The following is a 27,244-nucleotide window of genomic DNA, read 5'->3' on the forward strand; positions in this document are numbered from 1 at the left end:
TTCGTAAACCAAAAGGGTCTGACCTTTGAAATTTTGCACATAGGTTCTCAGGGAGTTTCCCAAAGAGAATCAGTGAGTAATTTTTAATTGTTATTAACAATTTACTAGTAATTAGTTGTTAAAATTACCATGGTATAACTATCACTCTTTATCTACATACGAACTCTTTCACAAGAATTTTATACATAAGTACGCTCTATAATGTTTATAAAACCAAATATACCCTCGTTTAATTTATGGCCACAAATGCTCTATTTATCAAACTAAAAAAATTGAAAATTGGGAATAAAAAATCCCGCGCTTTATTTTTTTTAAACTAATTAAGTATATTTTATAAAAAATTTAAAATTTGGAATAAAAAATCGCGCGATTTTTTATTCCAAATTTTCGCTTGCGGCGATTTTTATTTTTGTTTAATTAATGACGTATATTTTATAAAAAATTGAAAATTTGGAATAAAAAATGGCGTAATTTTGTATTCCAAATTTTCGCCTGCGACGCGTTTTATTTTTTTTTTAACATAAATTACGTTTATTTCATAAAAAAGTAGAAAATTTGTATTAAAAATCGCGATTTTTTAAAATAAATTACGTTTACTTGTTAAAAAAACAAAAAATAGGAAATCTGGAATAAAAAATAGTGCGATTAAAAAAAATTGAGTCGTTTTTTATTTATACATATTTTGAAGTCTGGTGGCACCATATTTGTTCAATTCACTGCGTTTTCTTGCATTTTTTTTGTAAGTTTAATATTAAATTGTGATCAAGCTATAAGCCTCCTGTGGGTGGGGGTGGTGGTTTTAGAAAGGGGGAGTCACACCCCTCCCTCTCCCATCACTCCCAACCCCTGGTCCCTTAATGTATAGTCTACCCGCATCCTCCACTAATTTATGGGATCGTAATTATCTTAACCCAAATTAAAAATAAATGTCTCATTTGTATGTATATTATATTTAGTAATTTCCACTTTGTAATATTATCAATATTTTGTATATAGTAATAGCTAATAATTAACCGAACAGTCCTTTAAGGTGAATCACCAAAGGTTATGCCTGGGCATATCTTAATATTTTCATACATCATTTGTATATATGACATGTTACTTATCATAAGCCTGCTTTTGCAATGGGCAATTATGCCTTAATTTAAAAAATACAAAGGAAAGCAAACTGATTTCTTTGTACATTTAGTTAAGCAAAACGAAGTCTTAATTATTAGAGCAAATAATTTCTATCTCTATGGTTTGGCTAACTTAACACCAAAACAAAAGAAAAAGTTAAACAACGATGCCAGTAGATGGTTTAGTACCCAAAATGTCTGATAACTTTTGCTGATATGAAGCTAAAGTATTTGCCTCTACTATGCCGCGCGCCTTACACGATAATTGCAGTGCATTTAGATATTGCATTTCGGTAAACTGAGCTCCTTTCTCAACGATGTTAGTTAGAATATCCTGCAAAGAGAGACAAGAGATTAAAGAAACATTAAAAACTGATTAGCAAAATTAAGTTTCGGTATCGCTTCTAACATACATCTGGTTCCTTGCATAGCAACTCATAAAAGTTTTTCGCCTGATCCAATGCCACTTCACGCGATGCTGTAATATTGCTGAGTGTTTGTTGTAATGCTAGCGCATTGCGACACATACGTTGCACTGTCGCCTGATCGATGTGCTCCAAATAGTTAGAGGCTTGAATAAGTATACGTGCGGCCAAGTGTGCTAATCCTTCAAAAATGTACTAAAGTAAAAAAATAAATTTAATACAAAAATAGGTAATTTTAAAGTGTTGCTTAATGTAAAAAAAATATCTGTTTAATTCACCATTAAGCCGATGTCTGGTAAAACTTTGAGGATCACTTGACATTTTCCGTGTTTTTTTACACGCGTATACGTTTACGTTTGCGCGTAAAAAAACGCTTATCATCGCTTAGATAATGCTTAGGAGACCCATCCAGCGGCAGTGGTTAAATAACTAGCTACAGAACATGTTGTACCGAAAAGCGCAGACACAAACCTCTGTTGGCCATAGTGTATAACATATAGCTGAATCGTTTGCGAGGAATTATGGAATGGTGGGAGGCCTCGAGTAAAGGGCGTTGGACCTTCACGCTAGTTTGGAACGCAGCTCAATGGAATGAGCGGAAACACGGCGAACTGAACTACCATCTCACGCAGATACTGAGTGGACATGGCGGTTTCAAAGAGTATTTATGGAAGCGTAGGATAGGGGAAGATCGTCTTTGCCCAATGTGTACCACGGAGTTAGAAAACACAGAACACGTTATGTTCCACTGCTCCCGTTTCCACGAGGAAAGACTCGCCTTAAATAGAGATTTTGGGGAGGAACTTACCACGAGAAATTTAGTATCACATATGTGCAACAGGAAAGAGTGCTGGACTGCAGGGAGCAAAATGGCATTTATAGTCATGACACGCCTGATGGATGCTGAGGGGAGTGCAGAGCAATGCGCAGGCGAAGCAGTGGCGATTAAATCGACACTGAGAGCAAATAGCGGGAACCTGGACGCAGGGACAACAGTAGGCTCTTTAAAAATGAGAAATAAGGAACGCCACCTTGAAGTGATGCGAAAGTGGTACCGGGGTGGGCGACGGTTCCAAAACAGGACTGTTTTTTAGTCTACGGACACACGGTTGTTGCGACGGCAGCAAATATGATGCATTAGGCATTTTTCAGCCCTACCGCAAAAAAAAAAAAAAAATAATTGTGGACACACCATTTTATGATGTCATACATAGAATTAGTGTAGAGGTGAAATATAGAAACATATTTCAGTTGTATTTGAGTATAATGCGTATTGAAATTTAGGAATACTAATTTTACGCGCAGCAATTTCAGAAGAGTAGATAAAGTTTAACGCTTAGCATTCCATATAAAATTTAAGCGTAAACGTAGATAGATGTAAAAAAACACAGCTATTTACATGTTACAAGTCTTTGCGTTAACGCTCGTCAAAAGCCGTTAACGTTGCGTTTTACTACGTACGTTTTCTCATCTGTCAAAAATGAAATGTCAGCAACGCGCTATCACAGTTTTTATCAGACATGGCCTTTATAGTCGACTAGTTTTGTAGTAAAATAATTTTTTCTAACAATAAATTACCCTCGTTTTGCGTGGATGTAGTGCCGCACTAAAAGCTTCATCCATTTCTGATAAACGCTTAGTTAACATTTGCACCTGTCGATCGGGCTCAAGAATATCATCGTCCTTGGTTCCCATAAAACTGTGCGATTTGTTGGCGGGCTTAGTTCGCAAATAATGGAAACATTGTACGCGTACCTGGAATTTATAAATCATTAAAGCTCGGCTTTCAGTGAGAGATTAAACTTCAGTTCAAGTTGACTAGAGTTTCATTCTGCAAATCCTCAGGTGCAAACTATGCCTCCCATGTTTCTTTACACCCGCTCACGTTTTTCAGAGGACGATTTTTTTACTCCAGTTTCCATGCTTTGGTTATAAATTATATTTGTAGGCTCCGAAATATATGATTGGACTACAAAGGGCTAATGGACATATTTCAGTAACAAACTCTACCTAGTTTGCTCATTATCAGTAACTTCTCTTTTGGAATCGCGGATCAAAATGCATCATCCCCCGTAACAAAAATCTTGATTTTGCATGAAAATGCAACAACAACGATTTGGGCCAGATAAATTACGTTAGAAGTTGTACGGTACTTTTTTGTATTCTTGTTATTTTAACTTAAATACAACTTAACTCATGTTTCACTTTGAATTGTTTAAAATTTTTTTTTTTTATTTTTCTTTCAAAACTGTTCATTCGGTTGTGAAATATAATAAAAAGATGATAAAAAAATGTTAAGGACTACCTTTATATAAATGGGCCAAAAAATAGAAGGCAATTTTTCCTTTAATACAGACATAATCTTGTTGAATTTTGACTAAAAAACTTTAACAATAGCTCTTGTATATGAATTTTGGGATTTAAAACTAAAAAAATGGAGCGCAATCTTTCAATTTAAGGCAAACCATGTACTTGGGATTAACTAATTGATTATTTAAAATTTAAGCACGCGCTCTACCTTTATAATTTTAAATCCCAAAATTCTTTTACAAGATATATTGATAAAGTTTTTTAGTCAAAATTCAACAAGATTATGTCTGTATTAAAGTAAAAATTGTCTATTTTTTGGCCCATTTATATAAAGGTAGTCCTTAAAATTTTTTTATCATCTTTTTATTTTCACTTTTTTAGTGCTGCCTACAAAAAGGCATTTGGAATTTTGGGTTCTGACTCACGGCCCAAGTTTCAAGTCTCTAGCTCACCAGGAAGTAACTTAAAAATCGATTGCAAAATTCCCCTCGTTTTTCAAGGATTTGCAGTTATCTTGACTAGCGCGCCACCTAGCGGAAATTTGTTTTATATAAGTTGCATTCTCACTAGGCCTCTAAGTGCCACGTTTCAAGTCTCTAGGTAACCGGGAAGTTAGTTAAACATGGATTGAAAGATTCATAAATTAAAACCAATTCTCTTAATATCTCGATCCATGCACCACCTAGCGACATTTTTTTGATCAAGTATTGCATTGCCACCGGGTTCTGACTCACGGCCCAAGTTTCAGGTCTCTAGCTCACCGGGAAGTTATTTAAAAATCGATCGCAAGATTCCCCCCGTTTTTAAAGGATTTGCAGTTGTCTTGACTAGCGCGTCACCTAGCGGAACTTTGTTTTCCATAAGTTGTATTGTCACCAGGTCTCTAACTAGGTGTCAGATTTCAAGTCTCTAGGTAACCGGGAAGTTAGTTAAAAATGGATTGAAAGATGCGTCACCTAGCGAAATTTTTTTGATCAAATATTGCATTGTCACCGGGTTCTGACTTACGGTCCAAGTTTCAGGTCTCTAGCTTACCGGGAAGTTAGTTAAAAATCGATCGCAAGATTCCCTACGTTTTTTCATGGATTTTCGTTTATCTCGATTCGTCTGCCACCTGGCGGCATTTTGTTTTCCACGAATTGTAGTGCCATCGACTCGTGCTAAGTTACAAGTTTCTAGGTAACCGGGAAGTTAGTTAAAAATGGATTGAAAGATTCCCAAATCAAAACTAATTTTCTTAATATCTCGATCCATGCGCCACATAGCGAAGTTCTTTTGATAAAATATTACATTGTCACCGGGTTCTGACTCACGGCTCATGTTTCATTTCTCCAGCTCACCAGGAAGTTACTAAACAATCGATTGCAAGATTCGCCTCGTTTTTCAAGGATTTGTAAGTATCTAACTTAGCGCGCCACCTAGCGGAATTTTGTTTTCCGTAAATTGTATTGTCACCAACCCTCGAACTGTGTGCCAAGTTTCAAGTCTCTAGGTCACCGGGAAGTTAGTTCAAAATGGATTGAAAGATTCCCAAATAAAAACTAATTTTCCTAATATCTCGATCCATGCGCCACCTAGCGAATTTTTTTTGATCAAATATTGCATTGTCACCGGGTTCTGACTCAAGGCCCAAGTTTCAGGTCTCTAGCTTACCGGACAGTTACTTACTTTTTTCAGGGATTTTCGTTTATCTCGATTCGTCTGCCACCTCGCGGCATTTTGTTTTCCACGAATTGTAGTGCCATCTACTCGCAAACTATGTGCTAAATTTCAAGTCTCAGGATCACCGAGAAGTTAATTAAAAGTCGATCGCAAAATTTCCATTTTAAAATTAATTTTCTGTATATCTCGATCCGTGCACCACCTAGCGGATTTTTTTTCACTTGCATTGTAATGTTTTCCAGATCTGAACTATGCTCTTAAGCCCCCATTACTGATACTTAGCATAGACTTGACTTGACTTGGCGTAAACTTGGCAACTTAGCCACGATTATACTCCACTTGGCGCATAAAATCTGGCATCATAATCAGCGTTGAAATTTATTTTTAAATAAATGTCAATTTGAATGACAAAATGTCAAAATGAAATGGAAACAAACAAATGGCATCTCAAAATGTAAACGTCACTTAGAACTTACATAGAAAATCAAAATTCAACAGACTTCTAAGTCAAGTTAACTTTTGAGTAATCAGTAACATGCAATGTTCATTTAACAGAACTGTAAGTGACAGTTCGCAAGCCAAGTCAAGTCTATGCTAAGTATCAGTAATGGAGCCTTTAGTATCAAGTGCCTAGCTCAACGGCAAGTTACCGAAAGACTTTTTCGTGGGTCAAAAATTCGTATGGAAATGAGGGGACAAACATGAAAGCGACTTAATATAAATGCATAAAAAATAACAAGTAAAGGTGTTTAAGTTCGGGTGTAACCGTACATTATATACTCAGCGTGAACTTTAATTGTACATGTCAGATAAATTACTTTTCTTCATAACACGTGGCACCGCCTGTTAAAAAAATGTCTCCCCATTTCCTCCTACAATAAGACTTCATAAGCGAAATATCATTGATTCAAAACTATTTTTTGCTACCTTTGTTTAAACTTGTTTATGTCTAAGTTGCCGTGGTCTTTAACCGATCCCGTCCATTTTTACTAGAAATATTTTCTGCTATAAGCAAAATATGTGAACACAATTTCATTACGATATGTTAATTTTACTTCGAGTAATGGCTCTCGAAACCAGGCATGCTTAACGAACGAAACGATATAATTTCGTTACGATAATCAACGTTAATAAACGAAACGAAATGACAAATTAACGTTAATTTGACGATCTTAACGTTAATAAACGAAACGAAGTGACTTCGTTTCGTTTATTAGCGTTGATTATCGTAACGAAATGATATCGTTTCGTTCGTTAAGCATGCCTGCTCGAAACATAGCGTTGATTATCGTAACGAAATGATATCGTTTCGTTCGTTAAGCATGCCTGCTCGAAACATAGAAAACTGCTTAGTCATAAAAGGGGCGGTGCCACATCCATTTTCAAAAATTTTAGTGTTTTCCAATTTAATGTTATAATTCAATCAGGCATGGTTAACCAACGAATCGATGTCATTTCGTTACGATAATTAACGTTAATAAACGAAACAAAGTCATTTCGTTTCGTTTATTAACGTTAAGAACGTCAAATTAACGAAATGATTTTGTTTCGTTTTCTGCCATATCAAAATGAAATCAAATCGTTTATGTTGACTATTAATTTCAAACTATGCTGGCAAGGCTGATTGATGGCAGAGTCATTAAAGGTGAAAGCATTAGTTAGCCAAGCTGATTGCAACTTTTCTAATGAATTTTGACAGTACGAATATTTCTCAGAGTATTTTTGACATTACCACCAACGAATTAGACAAACAAATTACATGGAGTTTGTGTGTGTATGCCCGCTCGCTGTTACCACCTTACAGCTTCACCATGGCTATACCATTGCCAGCAGAATTCAAACATAAAGTATCACGTTTTTGTTAACGAAGCTTTTCGTTTCGGTTAAAAACGAGATACAATTTATCTTGATTTCTTTATCGATAATATTTCGAAGTGTTTCAACGGAAACGGTGGACATTTTTGATAAACGATTAGCTTAACGTTAAGGTGCATCCCTGAATTCAATTTAGAAAGTAAAATTCTATCGATACAAAGCTCTTTTTCGCTAAGTTACAGCTTATTATTTTCGTCTACGACCCGTTTAAAAATCTTTTATATAAAAGTGGGCGTGGTCTTTAACCGATCTCGTCCATTTCTTCTAGAAATATTTCCTGCTATAGGGAAAATTTGTGTACCCAATTTTATTATGATCCGTTAATTTTTCTTCGTGTTATGGCTCACGAAACATAGAAAATTTCTCAGTTTAAGAGGGGCGGTGCCAACCATATTTTTTAAAATTTGAAGTTTTTCCTATTTATTGTTATAAATCCACTTGGGAAATGAAATACCATTGATATAAAGCTTTTTTTTTGCAAGGATATAGCTTATTTTATTCGCCCATGATCCTTTTAAAAATCTTTTATACAAAAGTGGGCGTGATCCTTAACCGATTTCGTTAATTTTTCTTCAAAGCATTCCTCTTAGTAAAGGAAACCTCTCTGCCGAATTTCGTTGCGATAGGCTTAACGATTTTTGATTTATGATTAATAATATTTGTAAAATTGATTTTATCACAAGTGGGCGGTGCCACGCCCATTTGAAAAAAATTTTTCAAATTTTTGTCAAGAAATTTTATATATATAAAAAGTGGGCGTGGTTATCATCCGATTTCGCTCATTTTCAATACCCATCTATTCTGGGTAAGATAAGCTCTGTTACCAAATTTGGTGAAGATATCTCAATATTTACTCAAGTTATCGTGTTAACGCGGACAGACGGACGAACATGACTCAATACAATTTTTTTTCGATACTGATGATTTTGATATATGGAAGTCTATATCTATCTCGATTTCTTTATAGTTTTCTTATAATAACGTTATATGTGCGAGTGCATCCGCTGTGAATGTGGGGAAGTAAGACTGTACTTAATGTGTGTAAATAGGTATGTATGCTGGGGAATTGAAATGAGACTGTTTCAACAACAACAATTAGCTAAGAAATATTAAATAGGTCAAGTTCGTTGGAACTCAGCAGTTAGATAGCTTGGTGCATCTAACTGCATAATCGTACGACTTTGATTTTTAAGTAATAAGCTCTTTGATTTGAATTTAAAAATTTAGTCGCAAGCGGATGTTATTTTAATAAAGACTTGTTACCTATATCACGTTAATTATTTCAAAAACAAAGTATATTGTGAATAATAGTTTCTAAACAGATAAATTTATAAGTCGACTGGCGTGAATTTCCCAATTTCGTTAATTAGTAAAATGCCAAATCCACACCGGTGTTGTAATCCTTTGCAAAAGAAAAATCACTGTCGCGTTTACATAGATTTAGTGCAAGTAAATGAAAAGTACAGTGAAAAGTTCAGTGGTCTTATCGGCCAATACATATGTCGCTCTTGCAAACGTGCTCTGTTTAAAGCAAAATCTAGTGAACTGGAAAATATGTCTATCGAAAAAGATGCAATTAACTCGCGTGATAGTTCTCCGGAAAAAATCATAGTGCCTGATGATGATGTAAATGCTAATTTACATTTCGATAGTGAAATTGTTGACAAATTAATAAGCGTGGATAAAATAAATAATTTGTTTGAACAATGTGATGTGAGCCCAGTAAAAGTTCGGCGCATTTCAAATTTTTCGAAAGAGGAGAAAGAAAAATTGGCAGCTAAGCTCGATCTTGTAGGAACAACGTGTGACAGCAGTTTAAGCAGTGAGATGCCACCTGAAGATGAAAATATTGAAGCACTAAGAATATCCTTTAACAATCAAAAAACTCGAGGAGACAAAATAAATATATTGACATTTGTTCCAAAAACGTGGACCATCAGAAAGATTCGTGAAACTTTTAATGTGTCTCGTCGTATGGTTTCTACTGCAAAAAAGCTACAAAAAACACAAGGAGTAGGATCTCGCCCTGAGAAGAAAAAAGGCCGTCCCATAAATCCAGAAACTGTAAAAGCTGTTGAAGAATTTTACCTATGCGATGATGTCAGCCGCATAATTCCGGGGATGCATGATAGCAAATCCGTTAAAAAGGATGGAGTTCGTTGTCATGAGCAAAAACGATTATTGATGGACAGTATTCGAAATCTGCACAGTATATTTCGGGAAAAATTTCCAAACATGCCGATATCATTGTCAAAATTTAAACAATTGCGGCCACAACAATGCATATTCGTTGGGAACGCATAATGTGTGCGTATGTAAAATACATGACAATATGCGTTTAAAGTTTGCTGGATTAAAACGAATGTCAATTTACCCAAACTCTGAACTGAACTATCGGGACTGCTTAAAGAACATGGTCTGTCCTCTTTCCGATTGTTTTTTGTTAAAATGTAAATATTGTCCCAGCGCGAAAAAGTTTATTGAACATTTAGAACACATTTTCAGGAATAACATGGTTACGTCGGTTATTTACGAACAATGGAAGGGTACTGACAGGTAAACTGTTTTTTTCTTGTATATGGTTTACATATTTTACATCCCATTATTATATAATATACTTTTTTTCAGATGCACATTAGAAAAAAAGGAAGAACATACAGATATCTTTCTGAAAAACCTACCGTCTGATTTAGCTGATGTTGTAAAAAACGATTTTCTTGCGAATACTCAAGCTAAGTATTTGACTGATCTTAAAAACAAATTGTGTGACAAGGAATATGTCGTATGTTTGGATTTTTTTGAAAATTACTCCTGCCGTGTACAAAATTCCATTCAGTCCGAGTACTGGAACACAACTCAAGCTACTATCCATCCTAATGTAATTTATTATAAAGAAAACAATAATGTACGGCATAAAAGTTTTGTAATAATTTCGGACGTCTTAGACCACGACAGCACAGCGGTGAATTTATTCAATTCCAAACTGATTTTGTTCATGATAAAACTTTTCGGAAGGAATAACGTAAAAAAATGTTTTACTTCTCGAACGGGGCAGGTTCACAGTACAAGAACAAGTACAATTTCATCAATCTGCTTAATCACAAAAAATATTTCGGAGTTGACGCCGAGTGGCATTTTTTTGCTACAGCGCATTAGAAGGGTGCTTGTGACGGGGTCGGCGGCGTTGTAAAAAGATGTTCATATCGCTTCAAGTCTCCAGAATAGCAATGGAACCAAAATCACTGGACCAAAAGCTCTATTTAATTGGGCAAAATCATATTTCAAGTTAATAGATTTTGAATATTTTACTAAGATAGAACATGAAAGTCATGCCGCTAAATTGAGAGAGCGTTATTCAGTTGCGAAAACTTTAAAAAACACCCGTCAATTTCATTGCTTTGTCCCTAGGAATAGAAATGAAATCGAATGTAAAATATTCTCGGCTTACGAAAAATCTGTTATTTTAAGCGTGAAGTAGAAAGTGTTATATGTATAATTGTCGTGGTATTATTTATAGTCATCAAAAAAATAACATGTAAGCAACCACCATATTTCAGCTACTGACAAGATAAACGTGATAGTATAGAATAAATGTTCATAACATGCGAAGTGTAGTATGGGAAGCGGCGGATGCACTCGCACATATAACGTTATTATAAGGAAACTTTCTGGGCCCCCATTTTTTTTTTTCAGAAATAAAAATATAATCGAATACCACATAATTTACTGTTATTTAATTTTTTTTCAGAGGCGCAGAAGTTAGTTATATAATAATTTGTTTATAACAATTAATGTTATTTATTTTATTATTATTTGTGTATACAAAAAAACTCAAAATTATAGTGCATTGTTTTATAAATGTTAAAAAAAAATTATTAAAATCGGTTCAGTAGTTTCTGAGAAAAAAATTATTGACCGATTTGATGCGACAAAATTCAATTGGTTATAAAAATTTAACGGTAAAAAAACTTCGAGAAAAAAATTAACAGGATTTCCTACCCTTTTATAAGGCTTTAATGTGAAAAAAATTTTTTTGGTTAATCGAACACTTGGTAAATGCGATGCTCACTTGAGATGGCCTCACCCATTACTGAATATTGGAATTATTTATTCGAAAATTTAGCGATTCGAACGTTCGCAGAAGGTTTTAAATAAGCGGAGTTTCCCGAAGTTCGTTACAATACCTTAAAAAGAAAATGAGTGAAGTTCGTTTGTTTGTAACTGATTTGAATTTTTTGTTTTCTAATAAATTTTTTATTTTATAGAAAAAAACCAGAAGGCGAATTTGTAACGTAACTTGGCCCAAATTAATTCTTTCTAAGAATATATGTACATATTTTCTTACTTATAGCTCCTCGGTGGACTGAGTCTTCGAATGTTAGAATAAAAACTTAATGCTTGAAACACAATGCCGAGCGACGACGATATACGCCGCGTCGGGCGATGACATTTTTCAAATTACGCCCAGACATTTCATCTACTTAAAACACAATGCCGGGCGAAATTGACGCTGTTTATTCAGAGTGGCCATTATTTGGAAATAAAGATGAAAAAAATTAAAACTTTTTTAATTCTTTGCTTTAGCACTTGACTGCTAAAACACGCCCAAAATGTTGAAAATTAACAAAACAAAACAAAAATGTTAAGAAATTAAATTAAAAATTATATGTAAAGACAAAAAAATTTGTTTTTGGATATTATGTTTTCTTTTTTTATACTTAAAAAATTGAACAGCAGCAACCCTTGGGATGTTTGTCGTCATCGCCCGGCGGCGACGATAGAAATAATACTATGTTCAAACAGATAAATAAATTGAGGAAATTTAGATTTGAATTGAGTGCTGTTCATACAACTCGATTTAGCTTACACAATAGTAATTTGATAGCTGGTTGGCTCATCTCTACAGCAAGAGCATACCTTTGTTCAGACTGTCTGTGCGTGTTGGTATTAGGCGAATGAAATGGATTGAAAACATAAAACTTTGAAATATTTGTGTGTTGTAAGAAAATGTGTTCAATGTTTTGGTTTCATTTTGAGTTTGCCATCTTGACAATTCCTACTCCAGTGAAATGAAAGACATAAAATCAGCTGATGAGATGAGCCAACCATATAGTTCAGCCATGCGTAAGTGACGTTTAAATATACTCAATAAACACACTATACAATGTTGCATTTGCAGTTTGAAACAATTTACTACGTAATTTTTTTTAAATTGGCAATTTATTATTACAATTTATTATATGACAAATTGCGTAATAAATTGCCCAAATAGTATAAATTGCCAATTTGGTGTGTGTTTGAACCTAGTATAAATCTATCGTCGCAAAATGACGTCGCGTTAATTTCACTCATGGCGTTCATTGTACTCACCTTCATGTAATTATGGGGATTCTATTTTTGACCAGGCGATGTTCGTCGCGTTTATTTCGCAGCGTCAGGGCACTGTGTTTCAAGCTTAAGGTAGCACGATCACAAAATAACAATTCACAAATCACACAAGATTGCGCATTGCGCATGCAAACATTAGATCAGCTGTTTTTTTATGACGTATGAATTGACTCTTCCTATAGCTCTTTTTTTTATTCGCTCAAGAGTCAAGCATGACGTAAATGCGCAAAACGGAGCAATTTTGAACTCGTGAATGCTTGTTATTATACCTTTTTCGCTATTGATGACAGATCCTAAGTTCCATTTCGATTGCTCCATCGATATGATAAAAACTCACTACTATTCAGCCCTATTCTGCATTTCGACTTGGATTGGAATTTTTTCGATTTGGCAATTTTGGTATTCTGTGTTCCAATCTCTTTCGATCCAACTTCAAATCGTTCGATTTTGTGTATTCTGCATTTCGATCGTAGTTCCGTTTTTCTAAGTTGCAAATTAGTTGGCGGAAAAATATTTTCTTTTTAGTTTTTTATTAATTTATAACAGAATTTTAGCAAAAATGTAAGTAAAACTTTTTGAGAAACGTAAAAGGCTTGATGATGATTGTTTTTTATATGTTTCCAGGCCAAAAACAACATGTCGATGTCGAAGTCCCTGGACGTATTTGCTCCGCAAAAGTATCTAACACATACTTGAAAGCATCTTTATTAAGTCGAAAATTGTTTGTAACCTAAATAAGAAACTAAGTCATTAAACTTTACCTGTTTTATGTTAAATTTCTTGCAATTCGTCACTCATCTCAAATGGATTACACAAGTCTCGCAATATTTGCCTTTCGATTCTCGCCTGGCCATTTTCGTATGCGTTGCTTTCCAACTCAACAAATAATGCCGCGGCTGTTGATTCCATTATAATAGACAGCTATAATTTGTGTCTGTTGTTGTTGCTGTTGTAGCGATAAGGTTGCTCCCCGAAGGCTTTGGGGAGTGTTATCGATGTAATGGTCATTTGTCGGATACAGATCCGGTACGCTCCGGTACCACAGCACCATTAAGGTGCTAGCCCGACCATCTCGGGAACGATTTATGTGGCCACATTAAACCTTCAGGTCATCCTCTCCCTCCCCACCCCCAAGTTCCATGAGGAGCTTGGGGTCGCCAGAGCCTCGTCTGTTAGTGAAACAGGAGTGGCCGCGGATAGATAAGGTTGACAATTGGGTTTGGAGAAGCTGTATATTGCGCTGGCAACCTGAATAGTTGCGTTACACAGCCCCTTGAATCTGGAATTTTAGTCGCCTCTTACGACAGGCATACCTACCGCGGGAATATTCTGACCCCCTAACCCGCTGGGGTATTTATGTCTGTTCGTTGGGTCCAGTTATATGCCAAAGCAAGCTGCCGGAGTAGAGGAAGTTGAAGCGAAAACGTAAACAATCCTTGCGGAAAGAACAAATAAATCTTCATAGAGTATTTTAGGCCACTGCAATGAAACTAGCATCCATAAAATTCAGAAAATGTCAGCTATATTCGTGCAGGAATCCGTTTTAACAAAACTTGGTGGCCACGGCAGGGAATTGGCCAAAAGAACGACAAAAACACACTTACAATTATGAAAGCACTTCACTCAAAAAGTATAACACTGCGGCAATATATTCTATTCCTTTTTTTGTACAAAATGGCTTGGATAATAAAATATAAACGTTTTTGAGTGTTTTTTTACAAATTTTCTTTAATTTATTTTGTTCCAATGTTCACACATTCCGTACAAACAGCTGCTTTCGAAAACTCATTTGCTCTTCCTCTTCCCGTTACGATTCCGTCGTAATGCAGAATACCAAACTTCGATTTGAGCGGAGCGTAGAACGGGAACGTAATCGAAATGCAGAATAGGGGTGATTATATCGCAAGGTGAATTGAGTGTTTTGCGATAGCAAACCGCTCGTTATTATAACGAAAGGTTATAGAAACGGGCTACAGGCATAACTGGGATTTTTGGTAGTTCTAAATTGAGAAAAATTATCGATTTCCTCTTAAATTGATTCTCAACTCATACTAAAGTTGAAGATTAACGTATAAGAGTTTGAAAAATCTTTTACTCCGAAATTTAAACCACGGCTTGCAGATCGTTTTCCAAAATTGTACTAAATTTCTAAAAGTTAATCCCCTCGCTAAGTTTCATCACTTCTTTAGTATTTGTTAATGTTATGGTTTCATTTTTTCGTGCAAATTTCCGATATCTAAAAAATGCGAGTGGTTACAATCTGATTTCGACCATTGTCAATAGGAATATCTTTTGAGTCCAGATAAGCTCGTGGACTAAATTTGATAAATGTATCTCAATTATTTTGCTTAAGCTATAGTGTGGCCAATATTCATTCTATTTATTGTATAAGGAGGACTTATTGAGACAGAGATTAACTAAAAGAGGGGCGGACTACGCCCATTTTCAAAGATTTTTAATTTTAGTACTTTGCTCAGTAGTATTCTGTGGGGTAATATATGCATAATTTAGTTATAAACCGTAAAGATATTGAATTTTTTGTTAAGGCTCAAATTTGGAAACAATTATTTTTTTAAACGTTGGCTTGTTGTTTTTATTGTAGCAGTGCTTCGCTCCATCCAATAGGCACGACAGATCACAAGATTTTGTTAATATACTTTGTGCACTGCCCATTTTCCAAATTTTATCAATTTTATATTTTGCGTCATAAAGTCAAACCACATATCAAAATTCGCCACTTTATCGAAAAAGGAGTCGTGGTTATTGCTCGCAATTTTCAATACCCATCGCCCATTTTCAATACGAATCTATACTGGATCCAGATAAGCCAGATATCTCAATTTTTACTTAAGTTATCGTGTTAACGAATATGCGGACATGGTTTAATCAAAATATTTTCCGATGCTGATAATTTTGATGCAAGGAAGTCCATATCTAGCTCGATTACTTTATGCCATTACAAATAACCGGTACAAGCACACGCTGGGTATAAAAACAAAAAAAATACTCCGTTTTGTGCTTTTTAGGCCCAGTTTTTCGTACAAGTTCAACTCAGTTTGTCAGTTGAACTAGGCTTAAACTTATTCTTCAGATTTTCAGTCTACTTTAACTGAAGTTTAAGCTGAGCTTAAGCAGGCGATCTGGTAGGTTTAAATTATCGGTGATTTGCGTTCGTTCGAAATGGCGTCGAATATACCCAACAAGCATTTGGGCTTGAGTACCATTAGAGCTCATGTTGATAACTAGCATACCTCTTAAATCTCAAGAGTTGTTACGAAACAGTGGCTAATCTTGCGAATCATAGTGTACTCAGCAAAAGATGGAATTTTTATTAAGCGAAAAATGCTATTACGTAAGTTGAAAAAATTATCGTTCCCAACTTGTGGTTCTTTGACCGGACTCAAGTGTAAGATTCCAATACTACAGTATTTTCATGAAAATAAAATATATATAGGTTATTTTTGATAAATTATACTTCATTACTGCTATCAATAGGGCTGATTACATTCACGACGGCGGTGTAGTCGCCACATCTGTCATATTATTTTTACACATGTTCTTATGAGCGTCGTTATTTTCGGCGCGACAGAGCAGCACGACAATCAATCACGAAAGCTGTTGTGGCCAGATTATACCTAGTTCTATTTTTGGGAAGCGACAGTGAGTGAGAAATAGAATTAAATAACAGATAATAAAAGCTAAAATCATTCTTTTGGGCATATTTTAAACATAAATAATATTTTTTTTTCTAAATTTTTCGCTACTATTTGCTGTAATTTATATTAGTGGCTGCCGCTTTCAAAGTAATCAAAAAGCCAATGCTTGGCTACGGTTGTCGTCAGGCTTTGCTTTATTGTGGTTGTGGTCTGTAGAGGCCGTGTTGAATGTGATCAGCCCTAATGAGGTGTTTCTTTCTCACAATAGGGCTGTCACATTCAACACGGGTCTACAGACCACACCCACAATAAAGCAAAGCTTGACGACAACCATAGCCAAGCATAGGCTTCTTGACGCAACCCCAGGCAGTCGGTTCTATGTACCGGAGCGACTCGGGATTTTTCCCGACCAAGGACTGTCATTTCAGTGTGACCCCATTTAATTTGTTTCGTCCCTCCCACAAATTGTCATCCTCCCAGCAGCTCCTTGCAGCAGGACTGCTACATATTCTCTTACTCCGGGAAGGTATCGAACCCAATCCGGGTCCGTCTCCTGATCCCGGTCCTGAGAAATGGCTTTGCTGCATTTGCGAGAAAAGAATCTTTTTAGGACGGCCATACTCTGTTCAGTGTGTCTCGTGCAAGGGATGGTTGCATCGGACAGGTTGTTCTGGGCTTGATCCCAAAACCCGACGTCCACGTAACTTTTATAAATCTTTTGTGGCTCCTTGCTGCTCACGCCCAAGGGCGTCCCGTAGTCTACGCCTACGCGTATCCCCACTACCTTCCAGCAGCTTCGCTGTTCAGCAAGCCACAACAAGTACCCGCTGCTGATACCACTCATAACTACTACCTTCGTAGTAGAGTTGGTAGCAATGCTGAGCATCAGCCCCTGCCCCCGTCTTCTTCTCCCCCCTCTTTTCTGGCAGCAATCGTGCAGGTCAGGGAAACAGACTCTTAGTCCCTGCCTCCGTTTGCACCGTCTGCCAGCACAGAATATATAGGTTTGCGACATCCGCTCAATGCAGCTCCTGCCTTGGGTGGTGCCACTTTCCTAGTTGTTCTGGTCTCCGCGACGGCAACCCCTCGACGGGTTTAATCGCGCCTTGTTGCCAGGTCGCAAACCCAAATCATCTGGGTACCCCAATGCTTGCCCAAGGGCGCCCAGTCCCAAGGCCACAACAGCAATTGCGTCCTGGCCTTCCACAACCTAGGCGTAGTCACCCCTCACTTACCCCTAGAGTGGCGGCGTCACCCCTCATGCACTTCAGAATTCTGCAGTTCAACTGTAATGGACTAACTGGGAAGATTACGGAGATAGTCGATTTCATGAAGCGGCACAACATCCGCATTGCTGCGATTCAAGAGACTAAACTCACAGCAAGATCTGCATTGCAGACCTGCTCTGGTTATAATGTCCACAGGAAAGACCGCGAGAGCGGAAATGGAGGCGGCCTCGCGTTTATTATACACCACTCTGTGCAATATCATATATTTGATCCTGGCATCGACCGCAGTGACAATGTCTTAGAACGTCAAGGCATATCTGTCCGGTCAGGCGATGCAAATCTAGAAATCTTCAACATCTACATCCCTCCTGTCACCTGTTGCCCCAGTGGATACCGCCCTAATATCGAGGCCTTACTCACTGGCAACAATCGCATTATCTTAGGCGATTTCAATGCCCATCACGACCTATGGCATTCAAACTTGCGGGCGGACAGTAGGGGTGAGATGTTGGCGGATCAAACAGACGAAACGACGTTCTGCACAATAAACGGAGACGCCCCCACACGTATGGTAGGAAGCTGTCATAGCTCGCCAGATATCTCAATCGTGAGCGCAGAACTCGTAAACTGCGTCAACTGGCAGCCGATGGTAACATTGGCATCCGACCACCTGCCCATACTTATTTCGTTCGAGCGTACCGCCGACTTCATCGTCACCGAAAAACGCACTTTCATAAACTTCAAAAAAGGAAAGTGGGAAGAATATAAATCTGCAACAGACAGCAGCTTTGCTGCCCTCCCTATCCCGACTGATGCCCGCCAAGGGGAGCGTGCCTTCCGTAAGGTCATTGAATCCGCCTCGGCACATTTCATTCCCGCCGGGAGAATTCCCGAAATCCGGCCCCACTTCCCGGCGGAGGCCGCGAGCTTAGCGAGGGAACGCGACCTTATAAGACAGCTTGATCCAGGCGACCCCCAAATAAGGGATATAAACCAACGCATCAGATTGCTTGTGGACGAACACAAGCGGGCGAAATGGGAAGAGCACCTAAGAGGTTGTAACCTCTCTACCGGTGTAGGTAAACTTTGGTCCACCGTAAAGTCCCTATCGAATCCGACTAAGCACAAAGACAAAGTTTCCATCGCCTTTGGCGACAAAGTGCTGTCGGATGCGAAAAAAATGCGCGAGCGCTTTCTACCGACAATATATAATGCATCCTACGGTCGACAAAGATAGACGGAGAGCCAATAGACACGCACATAAACACAAACTCAGCGCGTCACCAATTACCATCACCGCTAGAGAGGGTGAGGACGCCATTGGTCGCGCTAAACCATCCATAGCAGTGGGCCCAGACGGCATAGCCATGCCGATGCTTAAAAACCTAGGGAAAGAGGGTTTCAAATATTTAGCGCATGTCTTCAACCTGTCTCTTTCCACCTTTGTCATACCCGAGAAATGGAAAATGGCCAAGGTGGTCCCGCTACTAAAGCCTGGGAAACCAGCTAACGTAGGTGAGTCATATCGTCCGATATCTCTCCTATCGCCAGTGGCAAAGACGCTTGAAGCCATTTTGCTCCCTTATTTCCAAGCACATTTGCAGCTAGCCCCTCATCAGCATGGCTTCAGAAAACTCCATAGCACTACCTCCGCGCTAAATGTCATTAGCACCCAGATAAATTGCGGTTTGAATCAATATCCCCACCATAGAACAGTACTCGTAGCGTTAGACCTATCAAAAGCTTTTGATACGGTCAACCATGGCTCGTTACTGCAAGACCTGGAAGGGTCCACCCTTCCCCCATGTCTTAAAAGGTGGACCGCAAATTATCTGGGTGGTCGGCAGGCATCGGTGCAATTCAGAAACGAAACATCAAAATAAAGGAGAATTAAACAAGGGGTGCCACAGGGTGGTGTCCTATCCCCGCTTTTGTTTAATTTCTACATATCTAAGCTACCTTCACCACCGGAAGGAGTCACAATCGTTTCCTACGCCGATGACTGCACAATAATGGCCACAGGCCCAGGCCCAAAGATCGATGAGCTATGCAATAAAATAAACGGCTATCTCCCTGATCCCTCCAGTTTTTTCGCCTCGCGAAACCTGGCATTGTCACCGACTAAATCTTCCGCGACCTTATTTACAACATGGACGCCCCAAATGTCGACCATATTGAACATCCACGTCGATGGCACTACGCTATCGACTGTCCTACACACCAAAATCTTGGGTGTGACGTTTGATCAGGATCTACATTTTGGTGCGCACGCAACCGCAATTGTTCCAAGAATTCAGAGCCGTAATAAAATCCTCAAATCCCCTGCTGGCAGTACCTGGGGAAAAGATAAAGAAACGCTCTTGACCACATACAAAGCAATTAGCCAGCCGATTACGTGCTACGCGTCACCCATATGGTCGCCAAGCCTAAAAACCACCCACTGGAAGAAACTACAGGCCTGCCAAAATACTGCTCTCAGAATCGCCACGGGCTGTCTTCTTATGTCCCCAGAACACCATCTGCATAATGAGGCGAGAATACTCCCCATCAGGGAGAGAAATGAGATGCTGACCAAACAGTTTCTGTTGAATACCCAGAAACCTGGGCATCCCAACAGACATCTGATTGACGAACCAGCACCGCCTAGGGGCCTAAGGAGTCATCTCCGTAAGCATTTTGAGGAAATACGGCACCTGAGAACCCAGCCGTATGAAGCGGAAAAACACAAGCAGGTCCTTGGTGAACTCCATAGACAGGCGTCGGACTTTTATGTCGGGAATTGCCCGGTGAATCCAGTACTTGAAGAAAAATATCCAGAACTCGCAGAAGAGGAACGCATACTCCCCAGGGAAACGCGTGTCACTCTTGCTCAACTTCGTTCTGGATACTGTAACAGGTTAAACTCTTACCTATCCAGAATAAACCCCGACATACAAAATGTATGCCCTGCTTGCAATGTGTCCCCACATGACACCAACCATCTCTTTAATTGTAATGTGGAACCAACGCCTCTAACACCCCTTTCCTTATGGTCCACCCCTGTTGAAACGGCAAGTTTCCTTGGACTCCCGTTAGAGGATATTGATGACAATTTGTGATCGGTCGCGGCTATTAGGTGGGGCGAGCATTGCTACAACAACAAAAACAACATTGGCTTCTTGATTACTTTGAAAGCGGCAGCCACCAATTAAGTTACAGCAAACAGTAGCGAAAAATTTTGAAAAAGATGTTAATTATGTTAAAAAACGCCCAAAATAGTGATTTTAGCTTTTATTATCTGTTATTTACTCCTATTTTAGTTTTTATTGACAAAATAAAAAGGACGCCACTCACTGTTGCTTCCCGAAAATAGAATTGGGTTTAATCTGGCTACAAAGGCTTTCGTGATTGATTGTCGTCCAGTCCTGTCGCGCTGAAAATAACGACACTCATAAGAACATGTGTAGAAATAATATGAGAGATGTGGCGGCTACACCGCCGTCGTGAATGTGATCAGCCCTAATAGTTTGGCTTTGGTGGGCCACCTTGGAGACTTTTTTCAACTTTACCTCAATTTGATAACCAATGAAGGATATCAACTATTGGGGAGTCTTTCTTCGGATACGTTTTGCAGGCGCGTATCTACGGGGAGCAAATAGGGGGCATTCCCCCCAGTACACAACACATGCAGAAAATAGCACTCAGACACTCCTATCCATCCTACAGTTTTCAAGTTATCTTGAAAATATTTTAAATGTACCCGAATAAAATCAACGCAAGTGAATAACAATTTTCCGCAACATTTGACATCTGTCACTCACAAAAGGAAAAATCCACTATTATTTTTTACTTTATAACTCACCTCCAAATGTAATACCAACAAACATGTATTGGCCAATTCATCGAACTCCAGCGCTAAATTAGTTAACACTTTAATTGTGCCATCATTTATTGCTGCCGAATGTGTAGCCGTGCATTCGACCGTTAAGATGTTAAGGCCATTAACTAAAGGCTTGCGTAGTTCGTTCGCGAATTCCGATACGCGCCCAGAAAACCATTCCATACTCTCTTGAAGTACGGCAAGTTCTTTTAATACACTTATATCAGCTAAAATTTCTTGCTGTGTAATACCACCTTCACCCAAGTTACTAGTAAGCATTTCAGCTTCACGTATATTACGTTGTTCCACCTGTAGGGGACTTTCCTCCTCGGAGGCTTCGAAATTGTTACGTTGCAGCTTCTTGCTGTGTTTTACGCGGTGGCTAGACGACTTTAAATCGGTCCAATTGGGAAGTGTTCTATAGGAAGTAATCTTTTAAAATAATAATAAAAAAATGTATAATAATTTACTTTAAAAACCGACTAATATCTTCATCCTTCAGCCAAGCTACACTGTAAATACGCTTATCCTCTGAGTCAGGCTGCACAACACCTCTATAAGCCGTTTGTGATATCTCGCGATATGTCTTCAATAGCGCGCAAACTATTTTCAATAATTCATCTGAATAGCATGGCAATTCCTGTATGAGCGTTTTAGTCTCTTGCAAACGCCGTTCTACCATGGCAGTGGACTGCAGTAGTGGACGAGATAAGCCCATTACTTTCATTTCCTCTGGGGTAATAATCGTGCGCCAAGCATCCTGATTTTTCGATAGAGATTCGATGGTTAATTGCAAATTACGATTGTGTCCTTTGGAAAGGAACGTATCCTTAATGTAATTATCAATGAAGTCATGTAAACTGCATGGTTGTCTATATAAAACAAAAGAATGTGAAGGTAATAAGAACAATTTACCCTTTACACATTTGCTTACAAACATACCCAGGTTTGCACTTCATGAATCCTTCAATTTCTTGTATATAGGTCATAAGTGGCAAATATACCTTCGTTATCACATTTTGATCGGCTTTACAAATAAGAACTTTTTCCCGTTGCTGTTTCGTATGCGCGAAATTGCCACTGCCACTGCCACTGCCGCCACCTCCCAGTGCTGTGGCTGTCAGATTATCATCTGTGGAGACATCAGAGGCATTACGCCGATGCTCTTTTACGGTACCATCCCCAATTGTTTGGCCAGCACTCTGTTGCGGTGGAATGTGTGATGATTTATCAAATTTGAAGAGCGACTTTTTGGTGCTAGAAGTATGAGATATTAAATTAATATTATTATAAATACTATTATTATAATACTTTATGCTCTTATTAGCGGGATAACAGGCAATTCTAAATAAATAAATTAATATATTTTAAAGAGCAATTTGCTACAGTTAAGCGATATTAAAATTTTTTACTTGCAAATATATCGTATACTAACCGGCGCACATTGGTGTGAATGCGGTGTCTCGGGTTTTAAAATTTATACATTAGTAATAGGTAACATACAATACAATAAAATATTATAGTAAAGAGAGAATTTCGATGTCCTAGGCCCCAATAGTTCGTAAAATCGTACTTAAATATCGAAGGAATGCAACTCCAGTAGAAACTGCCACTCTCAATCAACACACAAAAGTGATATTTCGATGTCTGATCCTCGCATATGACATCATTACCCTTTCACTAGCAATTTTCTACTTTTGTTCATTTCAAGAGGTAAACTCCAACAATTTATTTGAGAGCAAATGAGTGCGGAGAACTTATCCAAAGGGTCCATGGGGCTAAGAAATAGTTCGCGCGAAAGCTCGACTAGCAGCGGAGCATGTCGAATTAATATCTTCATAGGACTACCCCGGTAGGTAAACGTCTTAACCTTTAGGCAGTATTTTGTCAGTAAACAGGACCGTAATATCCGAAGGTTATGCGAGACTCCGACCATTTGTCAGCTTCGCAAACGTTACTGACAACTTACAACTCAAACGTCGGGTTTAGGGGTCAGAATATACCCGCGGTATGTATGCCTGTCGTAAGAGGCGACTAAAATACCAGATTCAAGGGGCTGTGTAGCGCGACCCTTTCAGGTTGCCAGCGCAATATATAGCTTCTCCAAACCCAATTGTCAACCTCACCTATCCGTGGCGAATCCTGTTTCACTAACAGACGAGGCTCCTCATGGAACTTGGGGGTGAGGAGGGATGGATGGCCTAACGGTTTAATGCGGTCATATAAATCGTTCGCGAGTTGGTCGGGCTAGCACCTAATGGTGTTGTGTTACCGGAGCGTAGCGGATCTGTATCAGGCAAAGGACCATCACATCGATAACACTCCCCAAAGCCTTCGGGGAGTAACCTCGCTATAACAACTCAAACGTCAGTAAACAACTGGCGGATGTTGTTGCTGTTGTAGCGATAAAGTTGCTCCCCGAAGGCTTTGGGATACAGATGCGGTACGCTCCGGTACCATAGTACCATTAAGGTGCTAGCCCGACCATCTCGGGAACGATTTATGTGGCCACATTAAACCTTCAGGACATTCCCTCCCTCCCCACCCCCAAGTTCCATAAGGAGCTTGGGTTCGCCAGAGCCTCGTCTGTTAGTCAAACAGGATTCGCCGTTTATAGGTGAGGTTGACAATGGGTTTGGAGAAGCTATATATTGCGCTGGCAACCTGAAGTGTTGCGCTACACAGCCCTTTGAATCTGGTATTTTAGTCGCCTCTTACGACAGGCATACCTACCGCGGGTTTTATTCTGATCCCCTAACCCGCTGGGGGATGTCCTTGGTGGTTGTTCAACGAAGTAAATCATCTCTTCGTACTGTTAAGTGGTATATTTTTTACAATTATTACTTACAAATAAAGTCAACTCATTCAAACTCGTAAATGCCCTGCAACTATGGAAGCGTGGCAAATACATAAAACAATTTTTCTTAAATTGTCTTACTATATTGTTAATCAGAAGGTTTAAGTTGTCCAAAAGGTGCGATCACTCACAAATTGCCATCAATATATTCTAACGAGAGCCTGAGGAAACTTACTGTTTCAAAAGGGTTAAGGGTGTTAGAGGTGTTTTCTCCCATTATTGGGTGTTCTTGTCTCGACAACTGGCTTTGTAGTCTGCTAAGCTCATGCAACCACTGCAAAATAGGAGTGAAATATGGATTTACCTTGGAACTTTGCGCCGGAGGAAATAAGAATTAATATTATTAGTTGGTTCAGCGAATGCCGACTGTGTAGCGTTATCACCGGAAGCATTTTGTATATCCAAATAATCAGTTAACAGCAATTGTAGCTAAAAACACATTTAATTAAGTTGGAGTTAATTTGGTAATAATTTCATGCCACTTACCACAGACTGCGCTTGTGCCCAAAAATCAGTTAAATCGTATGGCTGTGGTCCGACAACAGCATACTTTTGTCCTACGGACAAATAGTTTTTCAACAACAACGAATGTGTCTTCGCTATAGCTTTAAATTGTTTAAAGATGACTTCGAGTAGTGTGAGTAAGGGATTATCGCGTTCATTTGTATTTAAATTGAGCGAAATTAACTGATACGTTGTTTGGCGCACCACTTCCAGCAACTGTGTTTGAATTTGTACACGTAATACCTCTAACGAATCCGGTACTTTACCCAACATACCAAAACACTCGACTATAATTGAAATAAAATAGGTCATACTCAATTCTGGATCTATTAAGTCGGCATCATCAATCACTTCGGACTTGTCTATATCGAATCCTTGAGCCATTTCCATAAGCGCTTTACGTACACGCGCATTAGCTTCTATTCGATCTGTGGAACGGCGAGCATCAATACCACGCGTAAAACTCGAATTTAAACGGTGCGAATTGTTGCGCTGAAAAGTGGAGAATGCTTCTGCAGCGGAATTTTTGTATAGCTGCGTTACAAGCTCTTCATGTAGACGCTGATAGAGTTGTTGGCGACGGGATTGTAAATCTACACGTAAATCGGCTAATCCTTCGACACCACTTAATGCGCCTTGTATAGTTGCTAATGCATCAGTTAAGGCCTTGCTAGCATGTAAATACTGTCGTTTAGCTGTGTAGCTGACAGCACGTTGAGGCACTTTACGCAATTCGTTGCTGTAATATTAAGAATATTGTATCATTCCGCTGCTCACTAACAGAGAGGATAGATAGAATAAGAGACGTCATTTCATACTTTTTGCAAAATTTAGTTGTAATGTCCCATTTGAGGGGTAATTTTAAATTGCTCCTACACATTTTTTTACGGGATTTTTAATTGTTTTAAAGGATCATATTAATTACGCAATCCTCTTTCCAAAAATCACTATATATATTAATATAAACTTATGACGTCTCTTATTCTATCTATCCTCTCTGTCACTACTACCTGGGAGGAAAACTTACATTTGTTCTAACATCTCTAATACATATTTGTGCTGCACTGCATCAGTCCACATTTTTTTTAACTCTTCACGTCTACATTGCAACAAACGTTTGCAGGCACCCAGATTTTCCTTTACACCGTGTATACGTTCCCGGCTCGCTGTTATCTCGTTCGATACTTGACTGAATAATGGCAAAACCTGAGTCAGTTGTTGGTCATGGCGTGATACTAACTCATTTAAACGTTGATCGGAACGCTTGAATTCTTTTTCAATTTTGAGTTTTTCTTGTTGTCGCTCCTCCGTAGTCTCACTAAAGCCAAGTGACTTGATGACGTTAACGAGGAATCCACAGCCCGACTATGTATTATAAAAAGAAATAAACAAATGCTTTATAAAAATGCAATGAAAGTGATAAATGAACCGAAAACGCCCTTTAATTCATTGATATCAACTGAGCAATGCAGCAGCAGGAAAAAAACATTTTTGACGTTCCACAGCCTGCAAGCAAAAACTTACCCTATACGCCGTTTATTATGTTTCCGCAAGTTAAACCATTACTTACTTCATTCCTTCAAACTTTGTAATAGTGCATTGATTGAATTTTTATAATTTTATAAAGTTTTTCCTAATAATTACCTCATCTTTTCCGTATTTAACTCCGCGCGGAGGTTTTGTTGGTGGCAGTTCGTTCATTTTTCATTTCACTGTACTAGAGCCGGCAAAATTTGCGATAACTTCTGTAATTATCGATAGTATAAAAACTATCAATATACCGAAAATTGTGGTCTTGATTGAAGGCGTCGACCTCCACAAGGGTAAGAAAAGTATAAACGCGAACTAAGCCCATAAGAGTACAACAGTATAGAGAATTTTGTTGTTGTAACTTTAAAAACTCTTTGTCTAGGTACAAAATATTAATACCGATGTACCGAGCGGGGTGTCGGCCCGATAGGACTTGGTTCTTGAGATATTTAGCCTTGTAAACCGTTTGGAACAGGACAGCAATTTTTTTCATAGAGTCAAGAAATTTCTTGGCCTCTTGCCTAGGCCCAGTTAACCTTGGGATATAAATTGTCTCTCGAATGTAAATACAACGAGGTTTCGCGATATAGTCAGTAAACATCGATTTTAATGATAGCCTATCGATAAAAATCGAAAAAACAAGAATCGACTATCTGACGTCTTTAATTCAATACCCTTTCTACCGACTGTCATGTTGGGCCTTTGTCAAAATTTATATGATGCCACCTGGGAAATAATTTTCTCTGAATATTTTTAATACTAATTTCACACAGACGGCTTATTGAATAATAAAGGCAATTTTCTACATTAAGACGCTTATTGAGCTCAATC

At 38.3% G+C, this 27,244-nt stretch overlaps 2 protein-coding genes across 3 annotated transcripts; one reads left to right on the forward strand and one right to left on the reverse strand.

Annotated features, from left to right (window-relative positions):
* Positions 1-849: 849 nt before the first annotated feature.
* On the reverse strand, positions 850-26,620 carry Sec8 (Secretory 8). 2 transcript variants are annotated; one of them, XM_067758960.1, is made up of 10 exons: positions 26,528-26,620; positions 25,911-26,248; positions 24,866-25,622; positions 24,684-24,808; positions 22,465-22,779; positions 21,993-22,394; positions 21,505-21,940; positions 3,122-3,298; positions 1,532-1,738; positions 858-1,452 (listed from the first exon to the last, which is right to left on the reverse strand). In XM_067758960.1, the coding sequence occupies exons 1-10, from the start codon at positions 26,582-26,584 to the stop codon at positions 1,276-1,278; spliced, it is 2,991 nt and encodes a 996-aa protein (XP_067615061.1). In that variant the 5' UTR covers positions 26,585-26,620; the 3' UTR covers positions 858-1,275. The 2 variants fall into 2 exon arrangements, with proteins under 2 accessions (XP_067615062.1, XP_067615061.1); XM_067758961.1 differs by lacking the exon at positions 3,122-3,298 and having other exon boundaries at positions 850-1,452.
* Positions 8,459-11,092, forward strand: LOC137254157 (uncharacterized). Its single transcript, XM_067791915.1, has 2 exons — positions 8,459-9,946; positions 10,019-11,092. Exon 1 carries the CDS (start codon positions 8,765-8,767, stop codon positions 9,692-9,694), a length of 930 nt encoding a protein of 309 aa, XP_067648016.1. The 5' UTR covers positions 8,459-8,764; the 3' UTR covers positions 9,695-9,946; positions 10,019-11,092.
* Positions 26,621-27,244: the final 624 nt, after the last annotated feature.

The sequence above is a fragment of the Eurosta solidaginis genome, chromosome 1, assembly GCF_040869045.1.
Source record: "Eurosta solidaginis isolate ZX-2024a chromosome 1, ASM4086904v1, whole genome shotgun sequence".
NCBI classification, from domain to species: domain Eukaryota; kingdom Metazoa; phylum Arthropoda; class Insecta; order Diptera; family Tephritidae; genus Eurosta; species Eurosta solidaginis.